The sequence below is a fragment of the Pogona vitticeps genome, chromosome 3, assembly GCF_051106095.1.
Source record: "Pogona vitticeps strain Pit_001003342236 chromosome 3, PviZW2.1, whole genome shotgun sequence".
NCBI lineage: Eukaryota > Metazoa > Chordata > Lepidosauria > Squamata > Agamidae > Pogona > Pogona vitticeps.
The window spans coordinates 47933550-47960846 of record NC_135785.1 but is presented as its reverse complement, the minus strand read 5'-3'; the positions used below and the strand labels follow the sequence as shown (position 1 = coordinate 47960846).

The window sequence follows — 27297 nt, the reverse complement described above, 5'->3', positions numbered from 1 at the left end:
AGCAGTACCCAAAATGTGACTTTACAGATGTTGTTGGACTCCAACTCCATTAGTCCTAGCCAGAATAGCTTCTGAGGAATGGTGGAAGCTGTAGTCCATCAAGATTTAGGGGACCACACTTTGCCCTTCCTTGGGTTTGAGGCACATCACTGTCATTTGTATACCTTGCTGTATGTTTGGTAATTTGTGGCTTGTTTAGGATAAAGAAAAGAAGGCTGAGGGGTGATATGATAGCACTTTTCAAATATTTGAAAGGCTGTCATACAGAGGAGGGGCAAGATCTTTTCTCGATCATCTCAGAATGCAAGACATGCAACAATGGGCTCAGGTTAAAGGAAGCCAGATTTTGCTTGAATGTCAGGAAAAACTTTCTAAGTTTTACAGCAGTATGATAGTGGAACCAATTGTGACAAACCCAGACCTACTGGGATATGCCACACGTTAACTAAGCTGCCACCAACCATTCCCTATAAGAAGTCACACAGACCAGGGATGGATTTTTAACAAATAAAAGAATAAGGTTTATTTAAATACAACACACAGGGAAAATAAAATGATCAGGTGAATAAGATAAAGTAACGTGGCTTATTCTCATTCATACAGGCATACAGTTTGGTTCACACAGAACCCTTAACTTGAAGCACAGACCCTGAACCTATCAGTTCTGGCTAACCAACAGACACCTGAACCTATCAGGTTGGTACTCTGACACACAGTAGTACCCTGTCTGACACACAGACTCCCACACCAGCTTCTTCTTCCCAGCTGCTGCTTCTCTCATCTGCGTCTCCCTGAACTTCACCACACAGGCTTCACATATATATACAGTACAGCCCCTCCTCCTGATGTCCCGCCTTCCACTCCCCATAGGATGGAACTTTCCCTCCAAACCCATGACAGACAGGTAACATCAGTGCTGTATGTAACACCTCCCCTCTTTATAAGTTGTTTTGTAGGGGGAAAGCTAAGGTGCTTTTTCCCAAAAAACAACCTGGATAAAACACACAAAACAGTTATATAATAACACACAATACCATACTTACTTATACTTACATTCTAAGTTAACCATATCAATTAGACATTTAAACATTTACCATATACATTACATCAATTTACCTTTATTCATACAAACCAAATTCAAAAAACAGGTACATTTAACTTTTTGTCATCAATATATATACATAGTCCATGTTTCTTTCGCCGTCTTCATTCTTCAGGTCTTCTTGACAAGGCGTCAGCAACACAGTTCACTGACCCTCTGACCACCTTCACTTCAAAGTCATAGTCCTGTAGGTTTAAAGCCCACCTCATAAGTTTGCTATTGTGGGTTTTCATTGTCTTTAACCATTGCAGTGGTGAGTGGTCAGTGCACAGAATAAAATGTCTTCCCCAGATGTAAGGCTTGGCCTTCTGGATCGCGTAGACTATGGCCAGACACTCCTTCTCCACGGTTGCCAAATGTCTCTCACCTTTTTGAAGTTTCCTACTCAGGTAGGACACTGGATGCTGGTCACCATTCTCATCCTCCTGGCACAGAACTGCTCCTACCCCGCTGTTAGACGCATCGGTGTAGATGATGAACTCCCGGTCGAAGTCTGGAGCACGCAGCACTGGATACTGGACGAGCGCCTCCTTCAACCTCTGGAACGCCGCCTCACAGTCGCTGGTCCACGGGATGCGGTCATCAGCCGTCTTCCTCGTCAGATCGGTCAGCGGAGCCGCAATCTCGCTAAACCTCGGGATGAACTTTCTGTAGTAGCCCACCAACCCAAGAAATGATTTGACTTTTTTCTTGGTGTTGGGTCTGGGCCAATCACGAACAGCTTCCAACTTAGCCTCTAGGGGTTTTATCACTCCTCCCCCTACTATGTGACCCAAGTATTTTCTTTCTGGGCTACCCAGCTGCAGTTTGTTTTCTTTGCAGGGCCTGGGCCAAAGCACTCCCTCCCCTGGGTTAAAGTGCCTCTCCCTGCCTTCCTGGTCATCCCAATCTTTCTTTCTGACCTTTTGAGCTTGCAGGGTCTCTGCTGCTAGCTCTAGGTTTCTCTTTAGGTCATTCCTCAAGGTGTCTATGTATGTCACAACATCTTGTGGGTCATCCTGGGTGATCTGCGCCCAATTTTGTTTGATCAAATCACGGGGCCCTTTCACCCTTCTCCCAAATAAAAGTTCAAATGGACTGAACCCGGTACTGGCTTGTGGCACTGATCGATAAGCAAACAAAAGGGATTGCAGCTTCTGGTCCCAATTGTTTGGATTCTCTGCCAAGTAAGCCCTAATCATGCGCATTAGAGTCCCATTGAACTTCTCAGTTACCCCATTACTTTCAGGATGATAGGCAGTGGTTTCCTTGTGCTTAATTCCACAGATTTGCCATAAGCGTTTCATGAGCTTTGTTGTGAACGATGCGCCCAAATCTGTGATTATTTCTGAGGCAAATCCCATCCTGGACATATACCCCACCAAGGCATCTGCCACTGTGTTAGTTTCAATGTTAGTCAAGGGTATGGCTTCAGGGTACCTCGTGGCATGGTCCACAATGGTGAGAATGAACCTGTTCCCCCTCTTTGTGGCCTTGGGCAAAGGTCCCACAATATCCACCCCTATGCATTTGAACGGAGTGTCAATCCCAGGCAAAGGGCACAACTTTGCTTTGGTCCTGTCGCGGCTATTCCCCTGCCTTTGACACACATCACATTGTTTACAGAACTCCCTGATCTGTTTTCCTATGTCAGGCCAGTAGAAATTCTGTGTGATTCTCTGCTGTGTTTTGTTCACCCCTAAGTGCGCAGCAAACATGTCAGAGTGCCCCCTTTGTAAGATCATGGGGCGATACTTTTCAGGTACCACTAGCTGACTTCTGATCCCATCTCCCCCTTTTGAGATATTCCTCAGGGTCTCTCTATACAAAATCCCCTTTTTCTCTAGAAATCTCACTGGGGTTTCAGGTGTTAGCTGGGCGTCAGTCACCTGTTCCAAACACTTTTGGAGAGTGGCGTCTGCCTTTTGCTCTTGTCCAAATCTGCTGTCTGTGGTTAAGGTTTCCACCACAGCTTCTGAACTCCCCTCTGCTTCCGTCTCGGGCTCATCATTACCCCCCTGAACTGTCCCCGTGGTGGCTTGTGAGCGTGTAATCACTAGCACCCTTTTCACATGTTCAGCCAGGTCATTTCCCACGAGCACGGCTGCTGGCAGAGTCGATGAAATTGCTAGCCGCCAAACTCCCCTCCAGCCTTGAAAGTTGACAGGTACCTCCGCTACTGGCAGAGAGATCACCTGCCCCTCAATCCCTGCCACCTTCATGCTCTCATTTGGGATTACATACTCCCTAGGAATAATATCTGGATGGCACAGGGTCACCTGGGAACAAGTGTCCCGCAGCCCCCTATACTGACGGTCAAGTATTCCTACATCCACCCCTGCTGTCTCAAACAACTGAGAATCTGTTCTCACCAGCAGGCAGCGCCTGACCTCTACAAGAGGACCATTTTCCTCAGCCTGATCAGCAGATGTAGCTGTTCCAGATTGAGTAGCCATGGCAACAGGCTCCCTCAGTGACAATGAGCCTTGCTCTTTCTGGACACAGAACACAGCTTTTGGCTTGGTCCCACTCGAATCCTGAGGCACAATTCCTTTTAGCTGCTTTAATTTCTCACACTCTGAGATTAGATGGCCCTTTCCCTGACAGAAATAACATTTTCTGCTGTACTTGGAGTCTTTCTCATCAGGTTTTGGTTTTCCCTCCAAAATCTGGTTTCTGGACTGGCTCTGCCCAGAAGTTTTATCAACAAAATGGCCTCCCATTTTTGGCGGGCTCTGAACTAACCCTTTGGAGTACTTAGGGTCCCATGTTTCCCTCATGTCTTCTTCCGAATAATTCAGGTTTTGTTGTGCCTTAACCTGTGTGCCTTCTTTTGGTTTCTTTTCTAGCTCCTTTTGCTTAGCCTCAAACTCAGCCCTGATCTGTAAAATTTCTTCCTCAGCCCTAGCTTTTATTTCTTTCACTTTTTCTTCAGTCTTATCTCTGATTTCTTTTAATTTAATGTCTTTTTGCTGATTATATTTTTCAAGATCTTGCTCACTTTGTCTGGCCTGAGCCTCATACTTTTCTTTCTTTGACATTTCTTCCACTGATAAATTGTTAATAAACTTATTTAGGAACTTCAATTCTAATTGTACCATTCTAATTTGGAATTTCAGTTCCATCTGTTTGATCCTCATGTCCATTCCCCTTTTCTTGGCATCTGCCTCTGCCTGACTGATTTCAGCTCTTTCTTTTCTTCTGATTTCCATTTCCCTCACCCTCAGTTCATGCTGTTGGGCTAGGAGCATTTTTCTGAGTTCTGGGTTCTGCTCTCCCGTGCTCTCATCCTGCACTGAGCCAAATTCCTCCTCAGAACCTTGGTCCACCTGTGGGTCTTTCACTTCACCCATTTCTGCCACTTGGCTTCGAGTCAAGGGCATAATCCCCCCTCAGAACAAGCTGCTTTAAAAAGTCAAGCCTCAAAATAAAACGACCACTTTTTTTTTTCTCTTTTGCCTCAGAACCAGCTTTCCCTATAGATTGCTGCTGTCCTTCAGCACTACTTGCAACAGTTGCAAGCTAGAGCCTACCCCCCTCTGCTGGGCCTCTCAGCAGGCAGGCTAAATCACTTCTATTTCACAGTTTTGCCTCAGCTTTTTTCCCGCCAAAAACAGGCTGCCTCAGAGCACCCTAATCTAGTCTCCCCAGTTGGCACGTTCTTCCACTAGCGCACCTCCCCCTGAGGTACACCTAGAAGATTACCTACGCGCCTCAGATTGTCCCTGACTAGACCCCCCTTGCTCTGGGCACACGTGCCAAGGCTTTGCTGGACCACTGGACAACTGGACCAGTCGTATCCCACACGCTGGACACCAATCAATGTGACAAACCCAGACCTACTGGGATATGCCACACGTTAACTAAGCTGCCACCAACCATTCCCTATAAGAAGTCACACAGACCAGGGATGGATTTTTAACAAATAAAAGAATAAGGTTTATTTAAATACAACACACAGGGAAAATAAAATGATCAGGTGAATAAGATAAAGTAACGTGGCTTATTCTCATTCATACAGGCATACAGTTTGGTTCACACAGAACCCTTAACTTGAAGCACAGACCCTGAACCTATCAGTTCTGGCTAACCAACAGACACCTGAACCTATCAGGTTGGTACTCTGACACACAGTAGTACCCTGTCTGACACACAGACTCCCACACCAGCTTCTTCTTCCCAGCTGCTGCTTCTCTCATCTGCGTCTCCCTGAACTTCACCACACAGGCTTCACATATATATACAGTACAGCCCCTCCTCCTGATGTCCCGCCTTCCACTCCCCATAGGATGGAACTTTCCCTCCAAACCCATGACAGACAGGTAACATCAGTGCTGTATGTAACACCAATTACCTTGGGAGTTGGTCAGTGCTCCAACACTGGAAGCATTCAATAAAAACTTAGATAATCACCTGGCAGATATGCTTTGATTGTATTCCTGCATTGAGCATTATGGTCTTGTAGGCCCCTTCCAACTTCACTTTTCTGATTCTATGATAATATTGGATGATGAAAGGCATGGAACTTGAACTGTGCTTCTCATGTACCTACTCTGGATTTCTACATATGGACCTTTGTGTGATGGTTTCAGCTACTTCTTAGGTATCAGTCCTACAGCAGCAATTGTCAAAACCAAGCTTACTTGGACTGTGATGTGTGGGTCATTTGTTTCTGTTGTGAATTATATATTTTACACATACACACATGCGTACACACAGCATATGTAGTGGCTAGAATCTTTCTGCACAACTTAGTGCAACTGTGATGATGTTATCAGCCATGGCTGCTCTGAGGAAACTGATAGTTTCCTATTGCCCTTACCCCACCCAGGTTCCAGGGATCCCTAGAGCAGGGGTCCCCAGTGTTGGGCCTCCAGATGTTCTTGGACTACAGTTCTCAGAAGCCTTCACCACCACCTCTGTTGGCAAGGATTTCTGGGAGTTAAAATCCAAGAACATCTGGAGGCCCAAGGTTGGGGACCGCTACCCTAGAGGACCCCTTTCATGCTGGGGAACACTTTAGGAATCACAAAACAGTGGGACCAAGCACCATAATGACAAATTTCCACTCTCTTTCTGCACCTCCCAAAGTCTTCCCCAAGACAAAAGGGATCCCTAGAGAGTCCCAGAACCTGAAGGGGGAGATAGGAAAAGTTAAGTCCTCCCCTCAGTTGTCCATTGCTGATGACATAAGCACAGCTGCATGGTATAACTTTGTTCATCAGGATTCTTGCCGTTTAGTTATTTTTATGTGTTTTTGCTAAATAAAATACAGTGGTGCCTTGACTTATGAACGTCTTGACCTATGAACATTTAGTTATGAACAGCTCTGTTCGCACAGTTTTGCTTTGACTTGCGAACAAAAAAAGGCAGGAGAAAAGGGCAGGAAATTTATATGTACTAACCATTGGTGGCGAAGAGACTGCTTCTTTGTAGTTCTTTTGCCCCAGTGGTTGGGGAAAGGGATGCAGTGGCAGCGGGGGTGGCCCAGCGCCAGGAGGCCTGAGCCTGGCTGGGGTGCTTTGGCCACTCACCTCCCACTCATTCCTCGCTGCCCTCCATGGACCAATGCCGCCACTGGTGTCCAACACCAGCTCCAGCTCCAGAACCAGCACCAGCAGCTGGTCCTCGGGGTGGCTACATTGGTTCTCGGCGCTCCTTGCTGCCCTCCGTGGGCCGATGGCAGGAGATTTATATGGCCTCCCAACTGGTCTCTTACTCCCAGCACTGGGTTCGTCCCCGCTGCTTGCTTCCTGGCTAGGCTCTGCCTCCTGCAACCCGGCCAAGAAGCGAGCAGTGCGGATGGACCCAGTGCTGGGAGTGAGAGCCCAGCTGGGAAGACATTTAAATCTCCCACCATCAGCCCATGGAGGTCAGCGAGGAGCGCCGTGAACCGATGTAGCCACCCCCTGATTCTGGAGCTGGTGTTGGGCACCAACGGTGACATTGGTCCACGGAGGGCGGCGAGGAGCAAGCGGGAAGTGAGCGACCGAAGCACCCCAGCCAGGCTCAAGCCTCTCAGCTGCAGTGGTCGCAGTGGCGGTGGAAGCCCAGGAGGCTTAGAAAGCTTCGGACCCGTAAGGTGCTGCTTTTTAAAAAAGTTCTGTGTGGGTGGCTTTTGTTTTGGTGGTGGTGGTGGGGATTGAGGGTCAAATTTTTTTTTTTTGGTGATTTATTTTTTTGGCAATCCCAGCGTGGGACTTGCTCCAATGTTTATCTTTTATTTTATTTTTATTTCTTTTGAAGTCCTAGCGTGGGACTTCCTCTGTTTATGTTTATTTTAGTATTATTATTTTTTGAAATGCTGGAACAGATTAATCCCGTTCCCATGCATTTCAATGGGAAATGGTGCTTTGACTTATGAAGTTTTGATTTACGAACATCATCTGGGACGGATTAAGTTTGTAAGTCAAGGCACCACTGTAAAGGCATCTTACAAAACATTATTAAAACAGATAAGAAGACAGCCAGTACGTGATAGTTTTATATAATAAAACAAGAAGCAAAATAAAAGGATTTATCAAAACTACAAGTGTTAACACACAATAAATGTCAACATGTTACCTAAAGCTTTAAAAGAGGGAGCCAGCCAAAGCTCTTTTCTTCCTGCCTGCCTTTGTTCCTGTAGTCTTCCCTTCAGAAATTATTGGGATGTTCAAACACTGAGAACATGTGAACTATAGAGCAAGATAAATTGTTACTGGCCCTTCTTTTTGGCATAAGACTTATTGCAAAAAAAAAAAATCTGGAAGCTCTTGGCAGCTGCTAGAAATTACTATAATCACTGAGTTCAATGTAGCCTTCCAGGTGAATAAAAACAATTATCCAGTTACAGTAAGCAGGGATTTTAATTCCTGAAGAAAGAGATGTAGCATGCAGATGTGTATTGTTAGTTGTGTCCTAAATAAATAAATTAACCTTTCTTTCTGCTCTGAGTAAATTATAAATAAATAAATAAATAAATAAATAAATAAATAAATAATGTGCATTTATGTTTAAAGTAGTCATTTTTGCAAAGGGAGATGCTACCAGAGAAAAATCTGTTAGCACAGAGCAATGGACCCTCTAACTTTCAGCTCCGCTGGGTGGGGCTTCGCCTCTCTCTCTCTCTCTCTCTCTCTCTCTCTCTCTCTCTCTCTCTCTCTCTCTCTCTCAACTTTGCCCCGCATGTGTGCCCAACTCTGTCCCCCCCCATGCACAGGGTTCCATTGTGACCAGAACATAACGCGATCACCTGCACACAGCTGTGTGCAGGAAGGCAGAGGTGTGCACGCACACAGCAAGATTGGAGGGAACCTTGGTGCAGAGGCATTTGCCTTGTTCAGGGGGGAAAAAGACCAGTATTTTGTTCAGTATTTATTAATGCATGGAAGCTGCTTCAGTGATCGACTAGCAATTTCCATTGGGACTACTATTTCCCTTCAGCTCTTTTAATTTTTTTAATTTTCTGAAGTGACAGCACTAATTTGTTGCAGTTTTGGGAGACACTCTTTAGAGATAACAGGCACTTGTTTGAGGTGAACTGACACTACTATCTACTCTTTGCACTGAATCCAGCAATCACACAGAGCAGAAAAAAGCAGTGCCAGCCAAATTGGAGCAAAATAAACCACCTATGTTGGATGAACAAAAAGAGATGATTGCACATTGAAAAGAGACAATTCCCCCACCAAACATTTTCAGGTTTAGCTTTATATCATGCAGTTACTGTTTTTAAATTTGATTTAATCTGTGCCAGGTCCAAGGCAAACTGGGATAAATGACTAATATAGTTGCCTCCTTAGTTCATCTATACTGAATTTTAGAGTAGAAACAGAGGTTATAAATTATTCCCTTCACTGTGGCAGATTTGTGTTGGAGAGGTATACTGAGGCAGTCATTGCTGTTTGATAAATCAGAGTTTGAAGAAGTCCTATGCTTAATTCTGAAGACCAATCACAGAACAAAGCAAAATGTATTTGTAAATGTGCTAAAACCATTTGGGGTGGGAAGCAATGTCCACAATGTTGATTCCTGGTAATATTTTAAAAATCATCTTTCAAACTAGCACTTGATACTTTGTAAGTGATAATTCTGCAGATCATGCCAGAGAGTCCATTACACTTGTCTTGAGGTTATACATCCACACCATCTCAGAGTTTGGCCAGTTTCTTGGAATCACTGGGCAAAATCCTGCTGTGTGACTTTATACTGGCATAACTCAGATCAGATGCTACAAACATTTAATTTAAACTCATGGAAGGTTCCTACTCGCCCTTCAGGTTCTGAGTATCCATAGGGCTCCCTTTTGCCCTGGGGAAGCCTTTGGGAGCCTCAGGATATGGGGTGGGGTAGGGGAAGCTTTTAATAGTAAAATAATTGCCACCAGATTGCTGCTGTCAAGACAAACATAGAAATTCTATATTTCTTTAATTCAATGTTTCTAATTAAAATTGTGGTGATAGATTTAAAGAAGGTTTCAGATGAGTTGCTTGCTTTCAAGCATGCATCCCCCTGTTTCTCTGTAGTTTATTAATAATATCATGCCACAAATGCCTTGCTAGTTTGGTTTAATTAGGAAGATGTCTGGAACAATTCATGCATGCAAAACCTTGGATCATAGTTTCATCAAGCACCTGCCTTCTCTTCTACCCTTCTGTCTTCTTCAATTTCTTATCTAACTCATATTTGTCTTCTCTTGACATGCATAAACTGTTGAAGATAAAATAATAATGGACTCTGGCAGATAAAAATAGCTTGCTGTATGTCATGGATCACGTACATGCTGTGTTAAGGACCCACACTTCCCAGTTGTCCTCCATAATTTATATGGAGTCTCAACGTGATGTACTTCCTGTGCTGCTGCTTGTAAATTATACATGCTAAAACAGAATGCACTTACTGGAAAAAGAATGTGACCCTAAAAGACATCACTACCTTTGTGCAGATTTATTTTTGGCACATTGTGCTATTTCTTTACAGCTTAATAGCAAGGTTTAGATCAACCTAGTAAAATATTAGAACTGGCCATTTGTTCACGTGCATGGTTGATGCTCAGGAAGTTTAAAAAATTGTACAGACTCTGTTCCTGCATGAATAGATAAGTTTGAGACGGTCACTTTTGTTATTCTGAAATGTTTTAGTTCATGGTAGTTCATGTTTCTTTCAGCTACTCTCTGTTTAAAGTCTGCCAAGACAACACCTTTGTTCTGCTACATATAGTTTAGCATTGTAGCACAAACTGTTAATATAAAAAGGAGCTACAGAAAAACAATAATATTTAGACTGAGCACTTTGTGCAAGAGATAGTGTTTTGGACAGTGTTGCTGGCGCTGATATCTCTCAATTGTAGACTACTATGTTTGGATTAGTATGGCTTGTAGATGTACCAAGTGAATCACTATGTAGGAACACTTCAGAAAAACCATTAATATGTCTGGAATAATCCTTCTTTTAAAAAATCATTGTACACTAACTACGCAGGATGCTTTAGCTTACAAAATGATTATAAGTCATCACTGGCATGTGCTCTGGTTTATTACATTAATCTGTATCTTTATGTTACTGTTTAAGTTCATTTCCTTCCTTAGACTTGTATTGTAGAGTGTGCCCAGTTCCACAAAGATAATTAACCTTCTATAGTTCATTCAGATGTCCATAGTCAAAGAAAATTCTGTAGTTTTAATTCGTACACACTTGATTTGTACCCATTCATTCTTATAGTACTCCTTGATCCTATACAGCACTGGTTCTTAACCTTGGGTTACTCAGGAGTTTTGAACTGCAACTCCCAGAAGCCTTCACCACCAACTGTACTGGCTGGGGTTTCTGGGAGTTGCAGTTCAAAAACATCCGAGTAACAAAGGTTAAGAACCACTGCTATACAGTACTTTAAGAGCTTATGCAATCAGTCTCAAATTTAACAAATTCGTATCCTGTTTTTTAAAAATAACAAAAAAGTGTATCCTGATAAATTTTTGAGCCTTTAGATCATCATGTTTCTGGATCTGTGTTTCTACAAAAGCTACAGACTTTCACAAATGAAATCAGAGCTATAAAAATATTACACAGGAGTTCTCTAAAACTGTACAAAATAGAATCTTGCTGACCTTGAGAATCTTGCTGACTTTTTCTCATGAGGCAGCATGTACCCTGGTTTAATTAAATCTCACATGTGACTAAACTAAAACTAAACTAAAAATTGTTTAGAAAAGGTTTCTAAAGAATTGAGGCTTGCACTGGAATAAGATTGGCATTCCAGATGTTTGGATTACAACTCCCAGAATCTCCAGCATGTATTGTCAATGATAAAGGACTATGGAAATTGTAGTGCAAACCATCTGGAGTGCCATATGTTCGGCACTCCTGCACTAGGAAATTTTTATCCTCTTTGTTACAGCAGTAAAGTAGGTTTAGGCAGAACTCTTCTAGGTCAGACTACTTTCGATATGGCCTTAGTCAGGATCACTCTAAATCTTGCTCGGAATGCCTTAGAAGCAACGTGCGACAGGTGGGAAGTCAGCAGGGCAGAGGCTTTCACCAGCCTTCACATGACATGGTTCTTGTATCTGCATTGAGTATTTTTATGAATGTCCCAGTGCTTTGCTTTACTTCAGCAATATAGAATTGTTTCTGTGTATAGACACTGGACTGTATCTGGAATACATAGATTTAATCATGTGAGTTTCATGTTCTTCCAGCCTGATTAGATAGAGCGTAGATTAATTTTTGTTTTAATGAAAGAAATCATTATCTAACAAGCAAACACATTTTTCCCTTTCTTTCACTCAGTAGATTTAGTATAGAATTAGTATGTGTAATAGTTTTTCAATCTGTTTTAATTAATGTAGATTAATATTAGCTGGTAATAATTTTCCATAGGATCCAGTGTATGGAAAAGGAAAACTTGGAGAAATTCAGGGTCTTGTGCTGGGCATGCTAGACAGCTTTAACTATGAACAAGTAAGTAGAACAGTCTTTTTCCTCTTTTCATGGTAAATTTATATTGTTCAGAAATTACATAGTTCAGGGGCTGATTGTGCTGTTTAATTGTATTGAATTGGATTGCTGTTTAATTGTATTTGATTGCAAATGGCATATATCTAAAAGTTACGTATTTCAGATGTTTACTATGGACAAAAATTAATGACTCCTTCCTCACACTCTGATCCACTGCCCATACCATGTGACCTTCCATCAAGCTATGGTAGTTCATGCCCTCTTCTTCCAGTGCCACCAAGTTGCCTCTGAAATATGGTGGCCCTATGAGTAAGTGATCTCTGAAATATCCTGCCTTCAACGGTTCTTGTAAACTCAAAGGTGTGGTTTCCTAAGGAGTCAATCCATCTCATATTTGGTCTTGCTCTTTTCCTGCTTCAAGCTAAGCTGATACTCACCTTCTAGTGATTACATAATTGAGGACAATTGCTTGATTGTAGGAAGAACAACAACTCTGCCCATATGTGAGAATGTCATTCAGTGGTTCCAATCCCAGTTCAGTCATTAATTTGAAAATTATTTCATGGGTAAAATATATATTTGTACTTAAATAACAGATTTAACAAATGAGTCAACAGGGACTGCTTGTCAACAACTTTGAATAGGATTAGAAACTAGTATAGATTATTTTTGATGGAGTCACCTGCTCTCTTTCCTCATGACTCTTGATAATCAAGTAAATGCTTTCATCTTAAGACTATGTTGTAATATTGTTTTGAGACCTATCTCAAGCATCATTCTCACCAGCCCACTCTCAGCTCCCAGGCACTCATATTTACTAGCAACTGGTATTCATACTTTAGTCTTTTATTCTTGAATATATTTTCCAAATGAGGTACGCATTTCTGAGCCCAAAGCAGAAAGATGCTTATTGCTCACCTCACTTGCAAGCAGATTTTCCAACAGAAGTTTGAAGCATCTACGCTGTTCCTCAAAGCAGCACAAGCAGCAGCCTTGTAGCTTGCTCTCAGGCATGGGAAGACTCATAGACGGATCACATCAGAGCATCAGCACAGGTAGTGAAAGCAATTTACTTAGTTTCCTAAAGGGAAAGGAACTTTATTTCATAAGGAAAGCTTCTCCCAAGTGCAATGGGAAGAGATATATCGTACTACTTCTGTTCCATAATAAAACATTTTCTCTACTGTATTTTACATTTATGCTTCTCTGGTGTACTTACTTGAGAATTGATTTAGGATACTTTTAGACTGTTTAGCTCCAGGGACATAGGTATTAAGCAGGAAGATTGAGAGAAATACCACTAGAAGGTTGCCCACAGTGGCATGAATATTGATGTTTTTGCTGTGCAGTTGCTGTTTGGAACTCTCTTTATATAGGAGAAAAGTATCTGTCTCTGTGTCTCTCACAGAGAGAGATGGATGAACCACCATGATAGACAATATAAAGACAATTATTCCATAGGTACATGCCTATTCTGCATATGATATTCTTATGTAACAGTGTTTCCCAATTTTTTTCAAGTCACAGCCCCCTTTTATAATAGCCAAGTAACCTGTGACCCTCTGCCACATTAGCATAAGAAGGCATTTTAATGGGGTAAAGAAAATAGAATAGAATAGAATATGATTCTGACCAAATATTTAATTATTGTCCTTGAATCTGGTAAATCAGCTTCAAAATTTAGAGTTGAGTGTTTGTTAAAGCCCCTCTCCTTACAACAGTCCCTTAATGCACTCTGGGAGGTGGAGGTTGTGACGAACACGGGTTCGAAAACACACGTGTACGCTTGGACAGAGAGCAATCAGGAGTTTGCACATGCTAAAATGAGCTGAAAGAGTCCAATTCAGCCAGCCATGCTACAACACTCCTTCTCACAAGTCTGCCCACATAAGAACACCCTGGTACTCTCAGATATTATTGTGAAAAGGTCAAGTGGGCTTTGTAGTCCTTAGACTTAACTTGCACCACTGACAGGACTCTAAGTAAGCTAGGCCGAGGCAGCACTCTCAGATGACCCTATGGCAAGTGTACTGTTCAGGAAACCAGATGAGTTTTATAATCTTTACTTTATTAAAGAAAAAGCATGTTACTAGATAGTCAAAGCCAAATTAAACCAAAACAAATAAACTAGCATTGTGCTGTTTAGTTACACAGATGTAGTGAGGCAAAGAAAACATGAAAAATAGAAAAGTATTCAAAAACCCAAAAAGCCATTAAGATGAATAAAAACAATTCCAGTCCAGGAAATCATTAGTAAACAAAATAATCCAGGTTGGTTATGAAAAGGCTATAGTCCTCAGTGATACTATAGAATAAAAATCCCTAAACAAAAGTAAAAATCCATTATATGTCCCATAGTCCTTAGAAAAGAAAAATCCAGTAAATATACCATAGTCCTTACTAAATTACAAGAGCATAGTCCACATGGAGTATTCCAAGAAAAGAAGTCCATAAGGAATATTCCATAGAACAGTCCATAGAAAATAGTAATACACAGTCCTTAGGAAAAATCCCATAAGTCCAAAAGTAATCCAGCAAAGCATAGAAACCAGTCCATGTAGGTAGGCCACCAAACTCTCTGTCAGGATATCAGGGTAAGTCCCATATGGCTGAAATGTAGGTCACGAATCACTGAAAGGTCGGTCTTGGAAAGACAATGTCCATAGGTAAAAAGTTCCTTTTTCAAGAGTAACTGGCAAGGGCCTAATGCACCTTCCCACGATGTCATCCAATCAGAGTTCGTTACTAGGCAAACAGTCCTGTTACATCACATGAATTCTTTCTCATACACACCAGATGTTATTTGGGTTACGGTGGTTCCTCAAAGAGTCACAACATTTCCATCTATCTAATCACACAGAGTCCTTCTCAGGCCTTCAGAATAACATTCCTCTGCTCGCCTAGAAAACAACTTGTCAGCATAGCACAGATACTATATACAAAGAAACAAAATGGAACCTCTCTGGCTCACTTCATAATTACAAAACCCATATGCCTTTAAAAGATTTTAACTTAAAAACCCATCTCATCACAGAGGTAACAAACATGGGTTAAAGTTGAGTTTCACTGAGGGAGAGTGAGTTTTCCCTTAGTAAGGAAACCAATGCCTTTTTTGTCCTCCATTTAAGTGATGGCTCCTCCGCCGCCACCTTATTGTAGCACTGGTAGCAGCAGTAGCTTTTTACTCCTCCACCAGTACAATTTCTCCCACTCCCCTTGCTGCCTCCTCACCTCTCAACTCTTACCACGGCTGCCACAGCCTCTCACTCCTCCCTGTTCTAGTCTCCCATTTGAGCCACCTTGGCTTCTTTTAAGGAGAAAGGTAGGGTAAACATAAATGAATGAAGATAGGGTAGGTAGGTAGGGCCGGCTGGCTGGCCAAGCTGAGGAGGAACTGCTACCACCACTGCTGGAGAAGGAGAGCACATAGCCAGGAGCCCCTGGGCACCCAAGAGCCTCACAGTGAAGAGAGCTTGACTTGGCAAATATAAGCAAGGAAGAGGGGGTGCAAGTTGAGGGTGATGTGTCCCCCTTCTCCAAAAAACACAGCAAACTCCCCCTCGCCCAGAAAACATTGTGGGGGCTGCAACCCACAGGCTGGGAACCCATGCTATATAGATTTTCTGTATATGCTAACTGGTGGCCTTAATATAGAAGTAGGTATTCTTTATTGACTATTTGCAAAATAAGGTGCATATTATATGTGAAGGGGAAGACCTATGTCCTGCAATTAACATCCTTCCTTCCCATGAAATGACTTCCTCAGATATATATGTCTTAGTGATCAGACTTGCAAATAAAGTTTGTATTCATCTTCCATTTACTAATCACAAAACAAATCACAGTAAATGCATGATAATCAATCAAGAAAATCACATTCTTTAACAGAGATCTTTAACTATTGGAAATAGTGCCTCTTCCAAGAGTGTGCCAAATATATCACTAGTTTGACCTGTCTACAAACTGGGAATGAAACAAAATGGGGCAGTTGTTCACATGCTTTTAATCTTCTCTTGGCAAAATATTTCCTCCCTCTTTTTTCTACGATTTTATTTTCACAAGGACACCAAAGGGACTAAAAGTGTATCTCTTTGTAAGTCTAACCAGATGCTGCTTCTGCTCTGATCATTTAAACTTATGGACTAGGTAGTAATAGCAATTTTATCAAGTATCGAGACAGATTTCAAAGTATGTTGTTTTGCCATTAATAACAATGTCACTTGTCAAAACCTGACTCTTTGATTATTTATTTATTTTATTAGATTTATACCCTACCCATCTAGACCAAAGGTGTACAGTATTCTGGGCGGCATTAGTGATTAGATTCCCTGAGAGAGCAAGACCTGTCTGGACACAAACTAACTAACAAAAAGACACAAAAAGTAACTGATCTCTCTGCAAAGGAGCTAATGCAGGAGAGTTGCTGAAGCAGCAGCCATCTGGGGCTCTGAGAAGCCACAAATCTGTATTAAAAATATAAACAAGGAATAGTCTTCTGGTGAACATTTCAGGAGCCTCAGAACTCTCCTCAACATTTGACACAGTACTGTTCCAAACACATCTCTGTTAATATTAATTTAATTTTTCCCAAGGTGCCATGCAGAAATAAGCAGTAGTCATATTTAAACTTAGTGTGAACTTTGTGTTTATAGTTTTTATTTGTGGTGCACAGAAATGCATCTCTGGTTTCACCAAATACCCATTGATCAATATTCTACACTAAGTAGCAGGATTTTGGTTGAAATTGCATGACCAGTGCAGCATTCCACAAGCCATTGCTAAAGGGAGATTGCTCAGATAAAAAATTGTAACTTTCAAACCAGGCCTTGTATTGGCACCAAATTTGCCACAGAAATACTAGACAATCTGGTCTTTCTCTGTGACAGATTTGGGGATGTTTTGGCAAATAATTTAAAGTTGTAATTTTTAAAAATAAATGATTCCCACCATCGCCGTTATAGAGCAGGATTCAGCAAATTCCCCAAATAAATTTTAAATACTAATCTTCTTCTTTTAAAGTACAAGTGCTCCTTATACACACTTTTCTTTCTTTGGAGCCAGTCCATTTTATACATGATAAAATATTTGTCAGTTAATTTGGCACGTCTACTCAGAATAACAAGGAGTTCATAAGTAAAGGCATGCCCATTTGAAAGCGTTCAATTCCTTCACCTGTACTTCTGCCAGAATTGGACACCTCATTACTTTACATTAATTAGTCTCTGGATCCACTTGTCTCAGTACCCAAGAATATCTCTCACATTGGAAGATTATATTTCCCCCTCCAACATCTTGATTCATATAGCAAAGTCTCTTCAACTATATTATTATATAAAAGAGTCCTTCTGATGAAGATCCATGCTTCTTAGTGTTTTGTACCCCAGATGACACTCAGATGACACTTCTGATGCTCATTTGCCTGCTGAAAACCAATAAATTGGCATGTCATAAGCTTCTTCCAACCCATCACCCATTCCAGCCCATCAAGTAGATACTCTCCTCTCTACTTGCAAAGAGTCCCTTTACTGAATTGTGCCATGCAGCAGCTTGGTCCATCTGTTGATTTTCACCTACCACTACCATCTTGATAACCAGATGCCGGCCACAGAGACTGGCAAAACGTTAGGAAGAACAACCTTCAGAACATGGCCAAAGAGCCTGAAAAACCCACAACAACCAATAGTATTTGGAGCCTCGTGGCGCAGTGGTTAAAACGCTGTACTGCAGCTAAAACTGTGCTCACGACCTGGGGTTCAAATCCCAGGTAGCCAGCTCAAGGTTGACTCAGCCTTCCATCCTTCCGAGGTCGGTAAAATGAGTACCCAGCTTGCTGGGGGGGCAATGTGTAGCCTGTATAATTAAAATTGTAAACCGCCCGGAGAGTGCTTGTAGCGCTATGGGGCGCTATAAATAAATAAATAAATAAATAAATAAATAAATAAATAAATAAATAAATAAATAAATAAATAAATAAATAAATAAATAGTATTTAGTGCCTGAAGTCCTGTTGCTGAGCATAATCTGTAGAGAGTAGACCTATTGAATCAATGAAGATTTAGTGAGTTAGCTCCTTCGTAAGTTCAATTGATTCGAGTGGTCTTACTTTAGTTTAGACTTACTGCACCAAGCAATAGGATTTCAGCCAGTATGTGTCCAGAGATGTCACTTCTGCACTCTGTTAATTTTTTATGTGATGCTTTACTGGATGAAGAATTTTAGTTACAGTATATGGTTAAAAGAGTAAATTTCACCTTCGGTGTATCCTTGTTTTGTTTGACACAGACACTTTTGGAGACAACCACTAGCCTGCTGAACCATGATCTCCACTGGTCTTTACGTAATTTAAAAGCATCTGTGACTAGAGGTCTCAACCCCAAGCAAGATTTCTGCTGCATTTGTTTACAGCAGTACAAGAGAAGACAAGAGACTACTGACCAAATCATAGTCTTCAGGTAACTCTAGACAAGAGAAAATGTAAACAATGGGAGCTCCTAGCTTAAATGACTGACATCTCTGAGGAGGGCTCAGATTTATTTATCAGCTAAGTAAATAACACAGAGGAAGAAGAACTACACATCATTAATTCTTATATATTCATCGTATGTGCAATGGGGCATTGCACATAAAGTTCCTGGGGTGTAGTAGTGTTGTACATGTGTTGCTATTACTTCTTATTTGGTACTTTTAGTCAATACTACTGTTTTTTAATTAATGTCATTAATTCCTCCAGAATGATCAGCACCTATGTGTAATACTTTAAAGGCGTATCTGCCCTATTTATACATTATGCTTGAAAACATAGTGAAGATTAAGTGGGCAGTGGGGATGTGAGAACATTTAAAGCTTCACAAAAAGAACATCAGGTTCTGCAGAGGAAGTTAGAATTGCATTTGATGCTTAACAAGCTCCTCTGCAAGCCTTTGTACTGGACATGTTGTGGTTCTGTGCCATCAAGTCAGAACTGACTTATGGTGACTCTAAAAGGGTTTTCAGGGTAAATGAAGTATTTAAGGCATGGTTCAGTGGTGGTACTGAACATACAAACATTTAAATGACTTTTCAGTGGCGGATTTGGAAGTACAGCTTTTGTATACTCCTGCATCTCCATCATCACCCATTTACCCATCAAAATGTTTTGTTGCTAAATCATCATAGCTTTAATAACTGTATCAGTTCTCAGTTCTGTTTTGCTGTAGGAAAATAACAGAATAATAATGGAGATGATTAATGGTCTGGACGTGCAAATAGAAACCTTCTAATTAGCATGAAAAAGTATTTTTGCTGAATGGAACTTATCTGTGAGTAGATGTTGAGTGGATGAGAATACCTAATGGTCTTAGGTATAGGGAAAGGCATAACTAGTTGATAATGCAAGACATTAAGTTAATTTTGCGGAACTTCTTTTTTTAAAATTCCACTTGCCAGTCATTATACCAAAACATTGTTTCAGTATTGCTAAAGGTCAAGGAGTGTAGTGTAGCAGCAACCATGATATGAATTCTCAGATTGATATGAGAGATGTTGCAAGTTTTGAATACTCCTGAAAAAGAAGAGAATGATAATCTAAGTAACCCTTCCGTTTTGTACTTTTGAATTTTGTCCACATAGTGTAGAAAAGATTTTCTTCAGCCTCAGGAAGAGCTGTAACTAGTAATTTTGGTGCCTGGGGTTTGACACTCTGTTGGTTATGCTTGGGTCATGTGAGACTGACATCCACACAGAGAGAGGACACTATACAGCTTTTTTGCCATTTCTAATAGAAAACTGTGTAAAGTGATTCACAAATGTGACAAGAAATAAATTCACAAATCAGTATTGGTTCCATGCTTTGCCTGCTGTTCTGTGTTTTCTTCTGGCTGGGGAGCAATGGCTTAAAGCTCATGGCAAGCATGTTTGTGCTGCTTTAGCAGCAAATAACAGTGTGGTTGTGGATGTGGATGTTCTATACCAGCAAGAAAATCGTAGTCCTGTAAATTTTGGTGCTCTGGGTCAACCTCAGCTTAACCTTAGTTTTAGCACTCCTCCATAACATGCTTATATTGGAAGAAAGTAGTACAGCGGTGCCTCGCTTAACGATGATAGTTGGTTCCCAAAAAATCAGGGTTTCCCATTGAAATGCATTGAAAACTGGATAAGCGAAAATCGCCATAGGAAACATCGCTAAGCGAAACACGGTTCCCCAATTGAAATGCATTGAAACCTATTCAATGCATCTCAATGGGGGAAAAAATTACAACAAATTTAAAAAGAGTCGGAACAAAGTCAAATTAGTTTAACAAAGGGTTTCTTAAGTGCACTTATGATTTCAAGCATTCTAAACATTTTTTAAACATTTTTAAACATTTAAAAAACAGCCAACATGAGGCTGTCAAAACCATCGTTAAGCGAAGCAGGGGGACCCAAACTGTCATCGCTATGCAAAGCAAGGTCCCAAACATCGCTATGCGAAAATCGCCCATAGGAACCATAGTTAAACAGAGCGCAAGATAGCTCCGAAAATCATCGCTAAGCGATTTCATCGTTAAACGAAGCAATTGCTAAGCGAGGCACCACTGTAATAGTGTTGCTGACAGAGGGAGAACAGTCCTTTTTTACAGAGTGCAGTGTGTCTGGCTGTGGGAGGTGGTGAATGCATGACTGGAAGTGCAAATGAGAGGAGTTCAACATTCTGAAGCAGGATTCTCTGTCTCCAAGATACTTCAGAGACCTAATGGGAAATTGTGAGCTGTTTGCGTCTGGGTGAAATTGTGAGGTGGTAATTTTTGTAAAAGTCTTGTCAGAAATTACTTTTGTAATGAGGCAGAAGCTACCGATACTCTTGTACTACCTCATTAACATATAATTGCAGAAAAGAACAAAAAACTGGAATTTTGCAAATTATCTACAATTTGGCATTCTAACCTAGATTAATTGCACTACAGGTGCTAAAAATTGCTGGTACTTCTGAAGACTATTAGCACTCAATATTTTTGAAGTTTCTTATTTGGACATTTCAGATATTATATACTGTACCTGCCTTCATTGCATGTACAGCTTTCAGAATAATAATGGATATGGTCCAGTATTAGTCTGAATTGATATGATTTTGGTGTACAGCTGTGCTTTCCAGATGTTATCTATGGGAAAGAAGTGATCCCTCCACACCTTTTATTCATACATTTATAAGTGTGGGTCTTGGGTAACGTTTGTTTGTTTGTTTATATACCACTCATCTGTCAGCCAAGGCCACTCTGGGCAGTTTACAACATTTACCATCTCTTGAGATCCTCAGTATTTTACTGCTCATGAATTGGCTTTGTAATGACCAACATGGAGAGAACTACATCCCCCACATTAGTTAAGAAGGTTTCCTGTGTTGTTGTACTGCATGGGGAAGAATGTTTTAGTTAGCTTTACATGTGCTCAGAGCTTTTATAACTTCAATCTATACCAAATTTATAGATACCGTGTTTCCCTGAAAATAAGACAGGATTTTGTATTAATTTTTGCTCCAAAAATGCATTAGGGCTTATTTTCAGGAGATTTTTTTTAAATGTACAACAATCTACATTTATTCAAATACAGTCATGTCATCTTCTGGTTGCTGCACAGTGCTGCACAATGGTGGAGGGTGGGGTTCCATTTAACTGGAACTTATATTAGGGATAGGGCTTATATTACAAGCATTATGAAAAATCATACTAGGGCTTATTTTCGGGTTAGGTATTATTTTCGGAGAAACAGGGTGGTTTAGCCTAATCTATTTCGAGAGGTTTGAGGCCTTTTGGTGTACAACTGGGCTGTATATTGTCCCCCTGTTTATTTAACTTATATTCAGAATACATCATGCAAAAGGCAGGACTGGATGAATCCTAAGCCAGAATTAAGATTGCCGGAAGAAATACTGTATCAACAGCCTCAGATATGCAGATGATACCACTCTGATGGCAGAAATTGAGGAGGACAAAGAACCTCTTAATGAGAGTGAAAGAGGAGAGCGCGAAAAATGGACTGAAGCTCAACATCAAAAATACTAAGATCATGGCCACTGGACCCATCACCTCTTGGCAAATAGAAGGGGAAGATATGGAGGCAGTGACAGACTTTACTTTCTTGGGCTCCATGATCACTGCAGATGGTGACAGCAGCCACGAAATTAAAAGACACCTGCTTCTTGGGAGGAAAGCGATGACAAACCTTGACAGCATCTTAAAAAGCAGAGACATCACCTTGCCGACAAAGGTCTGCGTAGTCAAAGCTAGGGTTTTTCCAGTAGCGATGTATGGAAGTGAGAGCTGGACCATAAAGAATTGTGGTGCTGGAGGAGACTCTTGACAGTCCTCTGGACTGCAAGGAGAACAAACCTATCCATTTTGAAGGAAATCAACCCTGAGTGCTCACTGAAAGGCCAGATCCTAAAGCTGAGGGTCCAGTACTTTGGCCATCTCAAGAGAAGAGAAGAGAAGACTCCCTGGAAAAGAACCTGATGTTGGGAAAGTGTGAAAGCAAGAGGAGAAAGGGATGACAGAGGACGGGATCGTTGGATAGTGTCATCAAAACTACCAACATGAATTTGACCCAACTCTGGGAGGCAGTGGAGGACAGGAGGGCCAGGTGTGCTCTGGTCCATGGGGTCACGAAGAGTCGGACATGACTTAATGATTAAACAACAACAACAAATATTGAAAATGAGCTTTGGGCATGATATGGCTTGTGCTAGGAAATGAGGAAAAAGGCAGGGGCATTTTTAGTTTGGAGTCAGTATTATTATCTTAAGCTGCAATTCTCTGCATACCTACCTGAGAGTAAGCCCCATTGAACAGTATAAAAGGGGTTACAATGTTAATGTCTTTTAGAAATGTTTCTTACTCTTAGTAGTGTGGCATTTGATTTAAAAGAGCCTATGTAGAATTTATTTTAAAATACAAATGCTTATTTCTATTCAATTGTATGTATGCAATATAATTTGTTTTTGTTACAGCTGTGGACACTTGTATCACTCTCTTTGTTTGCTGAGTAAAGAATGTGGCACTGAAACAAAGGGACAAATGAGATGGACTTGTTTTAAATGCAGTGCAAGCAACAAAGGAGGAAAAATAAGTGAGACTTCTGCAGCAATGAAGAAGGGAACTCCAGTGTCTCTGGCACAGGTAAGACGTGCACAGGTGAGCCTTTCCAAAACCGAAATTATCTCCTTTTTGTATGAGTTTAGGAGTACAGAATCATATTGTACGCAATCATACACACTCCATTCCGCCATTCAAAAAGTGTTTGGCAAGAATCACCTCAAAAACTTTTGGACAGTCATGTATTTGTTTCTGGAACAATTGTTTCTGGGATAATTCCACTTATTTTAGAAGACTCCTTTTCCCAGTATATGCCTGCTGTGCTTTTTGTACAGTTTTGTACAATTGCTATGTTTGCATACAAGGAAGGCTGCAGGAAGTGTTTGTTGGGAGTCTTTATCATTTGAAGTAGTAGGCCTCTGTATTTTTTAAGAAATGTATTGAAGTACAAGCAGCCATGTCAACTTGTAGCTTTGAAATAGCAAGTCGGGGATAGCTACCTAAAATATACTTGCCTTTTGTTTCAAGCTGGAAGTTTTCAGATTAGACTAGAGCTGAAGCAACTCACTATAAACACATATGACAGACTGTTGTTGCTTGAATTGTTTGTGGAGATTGTGTTCAGCACTTCACTTAGTACAGGAAGCAGTAGCCCACTTGTTGTCTGGTGTAAAAGAGCATGAGAGGGGGAGATAATTCTAAATCTAAACTCAGAATGTTTGCATTGGCTCCTGCTTTCCTTTTGTACCTAATTCAAGCTGTCAGCCAAAAAACAGTTTAAATCTTGAAGGCCCTGAAAATGTCAGTTGTAGCTGTGAGACATCAATCACTCACTGAAGCCACTGAAAGCCAGTAGTAGGCTTTTGACAGAACTGGGCAAAATATGAACTACATGTTTTGCCTCATATCTCAGCTTCTATCAAGAAAAGAGACCCCCTTTTTCAAAAACAAAAATTAAGAGTATCTGGGCCAGCTAGTATTTTAAACTTGCACTAGGTGGCATAGGTGTACTCCAGGTAAGAAACAGCCAAATGGGAGTACGGCAGCCCTCCTCTTGTGTCATATATACCTCCTCACACCTTAAAATCATCATACTGTATACCCCTGTTGCATATTCCTTTTACCGGTGCAGAGAGATACATGATAATGTGTAGCAGTCGTACTTTTTCTATGATGCCCCTCCCCTTTTGGAACTACCTTCTAAAAGTGATCTCTTTTTTGTATGCTTTTTCTTGTATGCTTTTAAAAGGCAACCAAATTTTTCCTGTTATTTCAAAATAGCTGGTCACTGTTGTGCTTTTTTATCTATTAACTGGGAAAAAGATCTTCTGGCTTCCTCAGTGTTGAGTGGCTTCTACCTGTTTGTTGTTTTATTGTGGTTTTGTAATTTAAATTGTAAAAATACATTTTCTTATCAAAAGAAAGCCCCCCCCTCTGTGTGTGTGTGAGATTTAGAGAGAGAGAATGTTGACAAGGGCTCATCCTGTAAAGCACTTTATACCAGAGAGGGGATTAACATCATCATTAATGATGGTACAGGCAATAACCAGTAAGATGTCACAGGCAGTTGTTCAGACAACAGTGGGAAAGGGGGGGGGGTGTTGCAGGTTGGAGGGAGGTATACTGAGCCACATGTGGATGTTGTGCCTGCCTGTAAATAAGCAAAGATTAATCCTTCCCATATTACATTCTTCGTCATGAGGTTTACATGCATGTGGGTGTGTGGGAAACAGAAACTGTTTCTACTACTTTACTGATTCTGCCTCCTGAGAGTACATTAGCATTTTTGTAGTTTCATCACAATGCTGAATCATGTTGCTTTTGAAAGCTGCTTAATGATAATTCAGAAGCTTTAAGTAATCTGCTAAGGCAAAGTATTAGAAAATCCTGATTTTAGCATATAAATGTTATACGCTTGAACTGGTTAAGAGAAGGCTAATGCACAATGCATCTGGGGATGATTGCAGTGGGAGTCAATGTAGGTATTACAGGAAATAGCTAATGCGTCCAATAAGATCTCTGATTCTGGGACTTAGCAGCACATTGTTCTATAGCAGCACAAATAGAAAACACTTAAATTTGCCTTGAATTAAATGTTCAGACAAATTACTCTTATAGTGACATTTCAGTGCTTTACTTTATTTGCATTGAAATAAAACTAATTCTAGCAGTACTCTCAGCTGTCCAGTTTTAATAATCAAAGAGGTTTTTGAAGATGAGCTGTTTGTTCACAGCATGCCTTTTCAGCTGTCTGCTTTATCATTTTAATATACTTTAGCCTTGAAGCTAATTAATGAGAACAATAGGGGCAATTTAAAGGAGGGCACTCTGATGTAAATACTATTCAACCTAAATTTGTTTGTTTGTTTGTTTGTTTATAACATTTTTATTCTGCCTTTCTCCTTCAAAGGACTCAAGGCTGCTTACATTATTAAAAGACAATGCAAACGCTAACAATGAGTATGTGAATACTAAAAAGGACCAATTAATACAGTACAAAAAAACATAAGCAACGCCAAAACAATTTAAGGCAGTAAGGTACAACAATCCATTTGAAATCCCCACTGGACAGTCAGTCACTCAGGGAAAGCTTGCTTGAAGATAAAGGTCTTTGTTTGCAGAAGAACAGCAAAGATGGGGACAGCCTGGCCACTTGTGGGAGGGCGTTCCAAAGTCTGGGAGCAGCAACAGAGGAGGCCCTCTCCTGAGTCCCTACTGAACACACTTGTGAAGGTGGCAGAACTGAGGGAAAGGTTTCTCCTGATGATCTTCTCAGTGTTCTTAACATAAAGGGAAATGTAGTCCTTGAGATAGCTTGAGGTTGAGCCATTTAGGGCTTTATAGGCTAGAACCGGCTCCTTGAATTCAGTCTGGAAACAGATCAGCAGCCAGTGGAGCTGCTATAACAGGGGGTTATGTGATCTCTGTAACCAGCCCTAGTCAGCAATCTGGGTACTGCATTTTGGACCTGCTGAAGCTTCTGGACACTTTCCATAGGTAGCATCACATGGAGTGCATTACAGTAATCCAGCCAAGATGTACCTAAGGCATGTGTCAGCATGGCCAGGTCAGACCTCTCCAGTAATGGGTACACTAGATTTGATTGTGCGAAGGCACTTCTAAACACTAAACACTAGTGTTTCTTCCCCCTCCATTTTGTCTTAATAACTAAAGGTGATGTAGGCTCAGTATCTAGAGTTACTTTAAATACAGAATTTTTCCTTCTGCATTCTTTAGAAACTCCTGTCAGATGCATTTTTATACAGTTGAATGGAAGATACTTTTGGACTACCTGTAAAGTTTTGCATTTGGGTGTTTCAGATTTCTTTAGAATGCTTTCAGCAAAAAATGGATTGGTGCTGGTAAATGCCACCAAGCATCTGGAGTATATTTCTTAGTACCATTTCTGCTCTTCTGAAACGGACTGTCAGGTTGAATTTTGAAGTAGTGTTGAGATTATTATATGAACTGACAGCAACACACACTATTTAAATTCTCTTCCCCCTCCCCTCCACCCCACTTGCTTCTCTTTTCTTGTAACCATCCAACCAAGCAAACTACACTGAAAAAAGGCATACTGATAAGGTTGGTGGTTTTAAAAAGTCAGAGCATTCAATGAATATGACTGTAGTTCTATAGTAATTTTTATTATTTCTAAGGTTGCACATAGTCTCAGACTTGAACATGAGTAGAGCAAGTTTCTCTGAATGTCATGATTTTCATGAAATTCATTTTTCATATTCTTTAAAATAAGAGAAATTTAGCTTTTCCTTGTGCTAAGTGCAAGAATACTAGCTTTATCTGTCCTTCCTCTGCAGACTGATAAGGACAAAAAGTAAAGACAGAGTCCCGGAGTTTGGCAGTTTGCTTTCAGCAGGAGCTGTACAAAGCTAGGAACAGCCAGAAGGAACAATTTCCAAAATGATAGATGGCAGTGTAGACTGCTTTGGCCCCAGGCAACACAGCTAGGAGCTAAATTGCAGCAGCAGCAGCATAAATTCTAATGGGGATGCCAGAAACAACAATCAGCCCTATACACATCACCAGCCTAAATGATGACAGTTATTCTGCTCATTATATCTCCAGGAGAATGATGCTAACCCATTCTTTCAGCTTTGTTCTAGTAGTGAAGCATCTTCCGTAAACAAGATGCCCATGAAAACTAGCAGTAATAGATAAAATCAGATCCCTGAGTACAACCAGAAGTGGCTTAATTAATGTAAAGATCTGATA

General features: G+C 40.8%; 1 protein-coding gene and 1 long non-coding RNA gene across 3 annotated transcripts in view; both read left to right on the top strand.

Annotated features, from left to right (window-relative positions):
- The window catches only part of VPS8 (VPS8 subunit of CORVET complex), a 113519-nt gene that overhangs the window by 79763 nt on the left and 6459 nt on the right, over nt 1-27297 (top strand). For both annotated transcript variants that reach the window (XM_020787413.3, XM_020787412.3), the window contains 3 exons: nt 11942-12022; nt 18302-18471; nt 22980-23148. In XM_020787413.3, the coding sequence (XP_020643072.2) occupies nt 11942-12022; nt 18302-18471; nt 22980-23148 (420 nt within the window). The remainder of the gene's footprint in view (nt 1-11941; nt 12023-18301; nt 18472-22979; nt 23149-27297) is intronic.
- On the top strand, nt 12772-16463 carry LOC144587867 (uncharacterized). The gene is made up of 2 exons (XR_013543056.1): nt 12772-13767; nt 15056-16463. It is a non-coding gene; the product is annotated as an uncharacterized LOC144587867 (long non-coding RNA).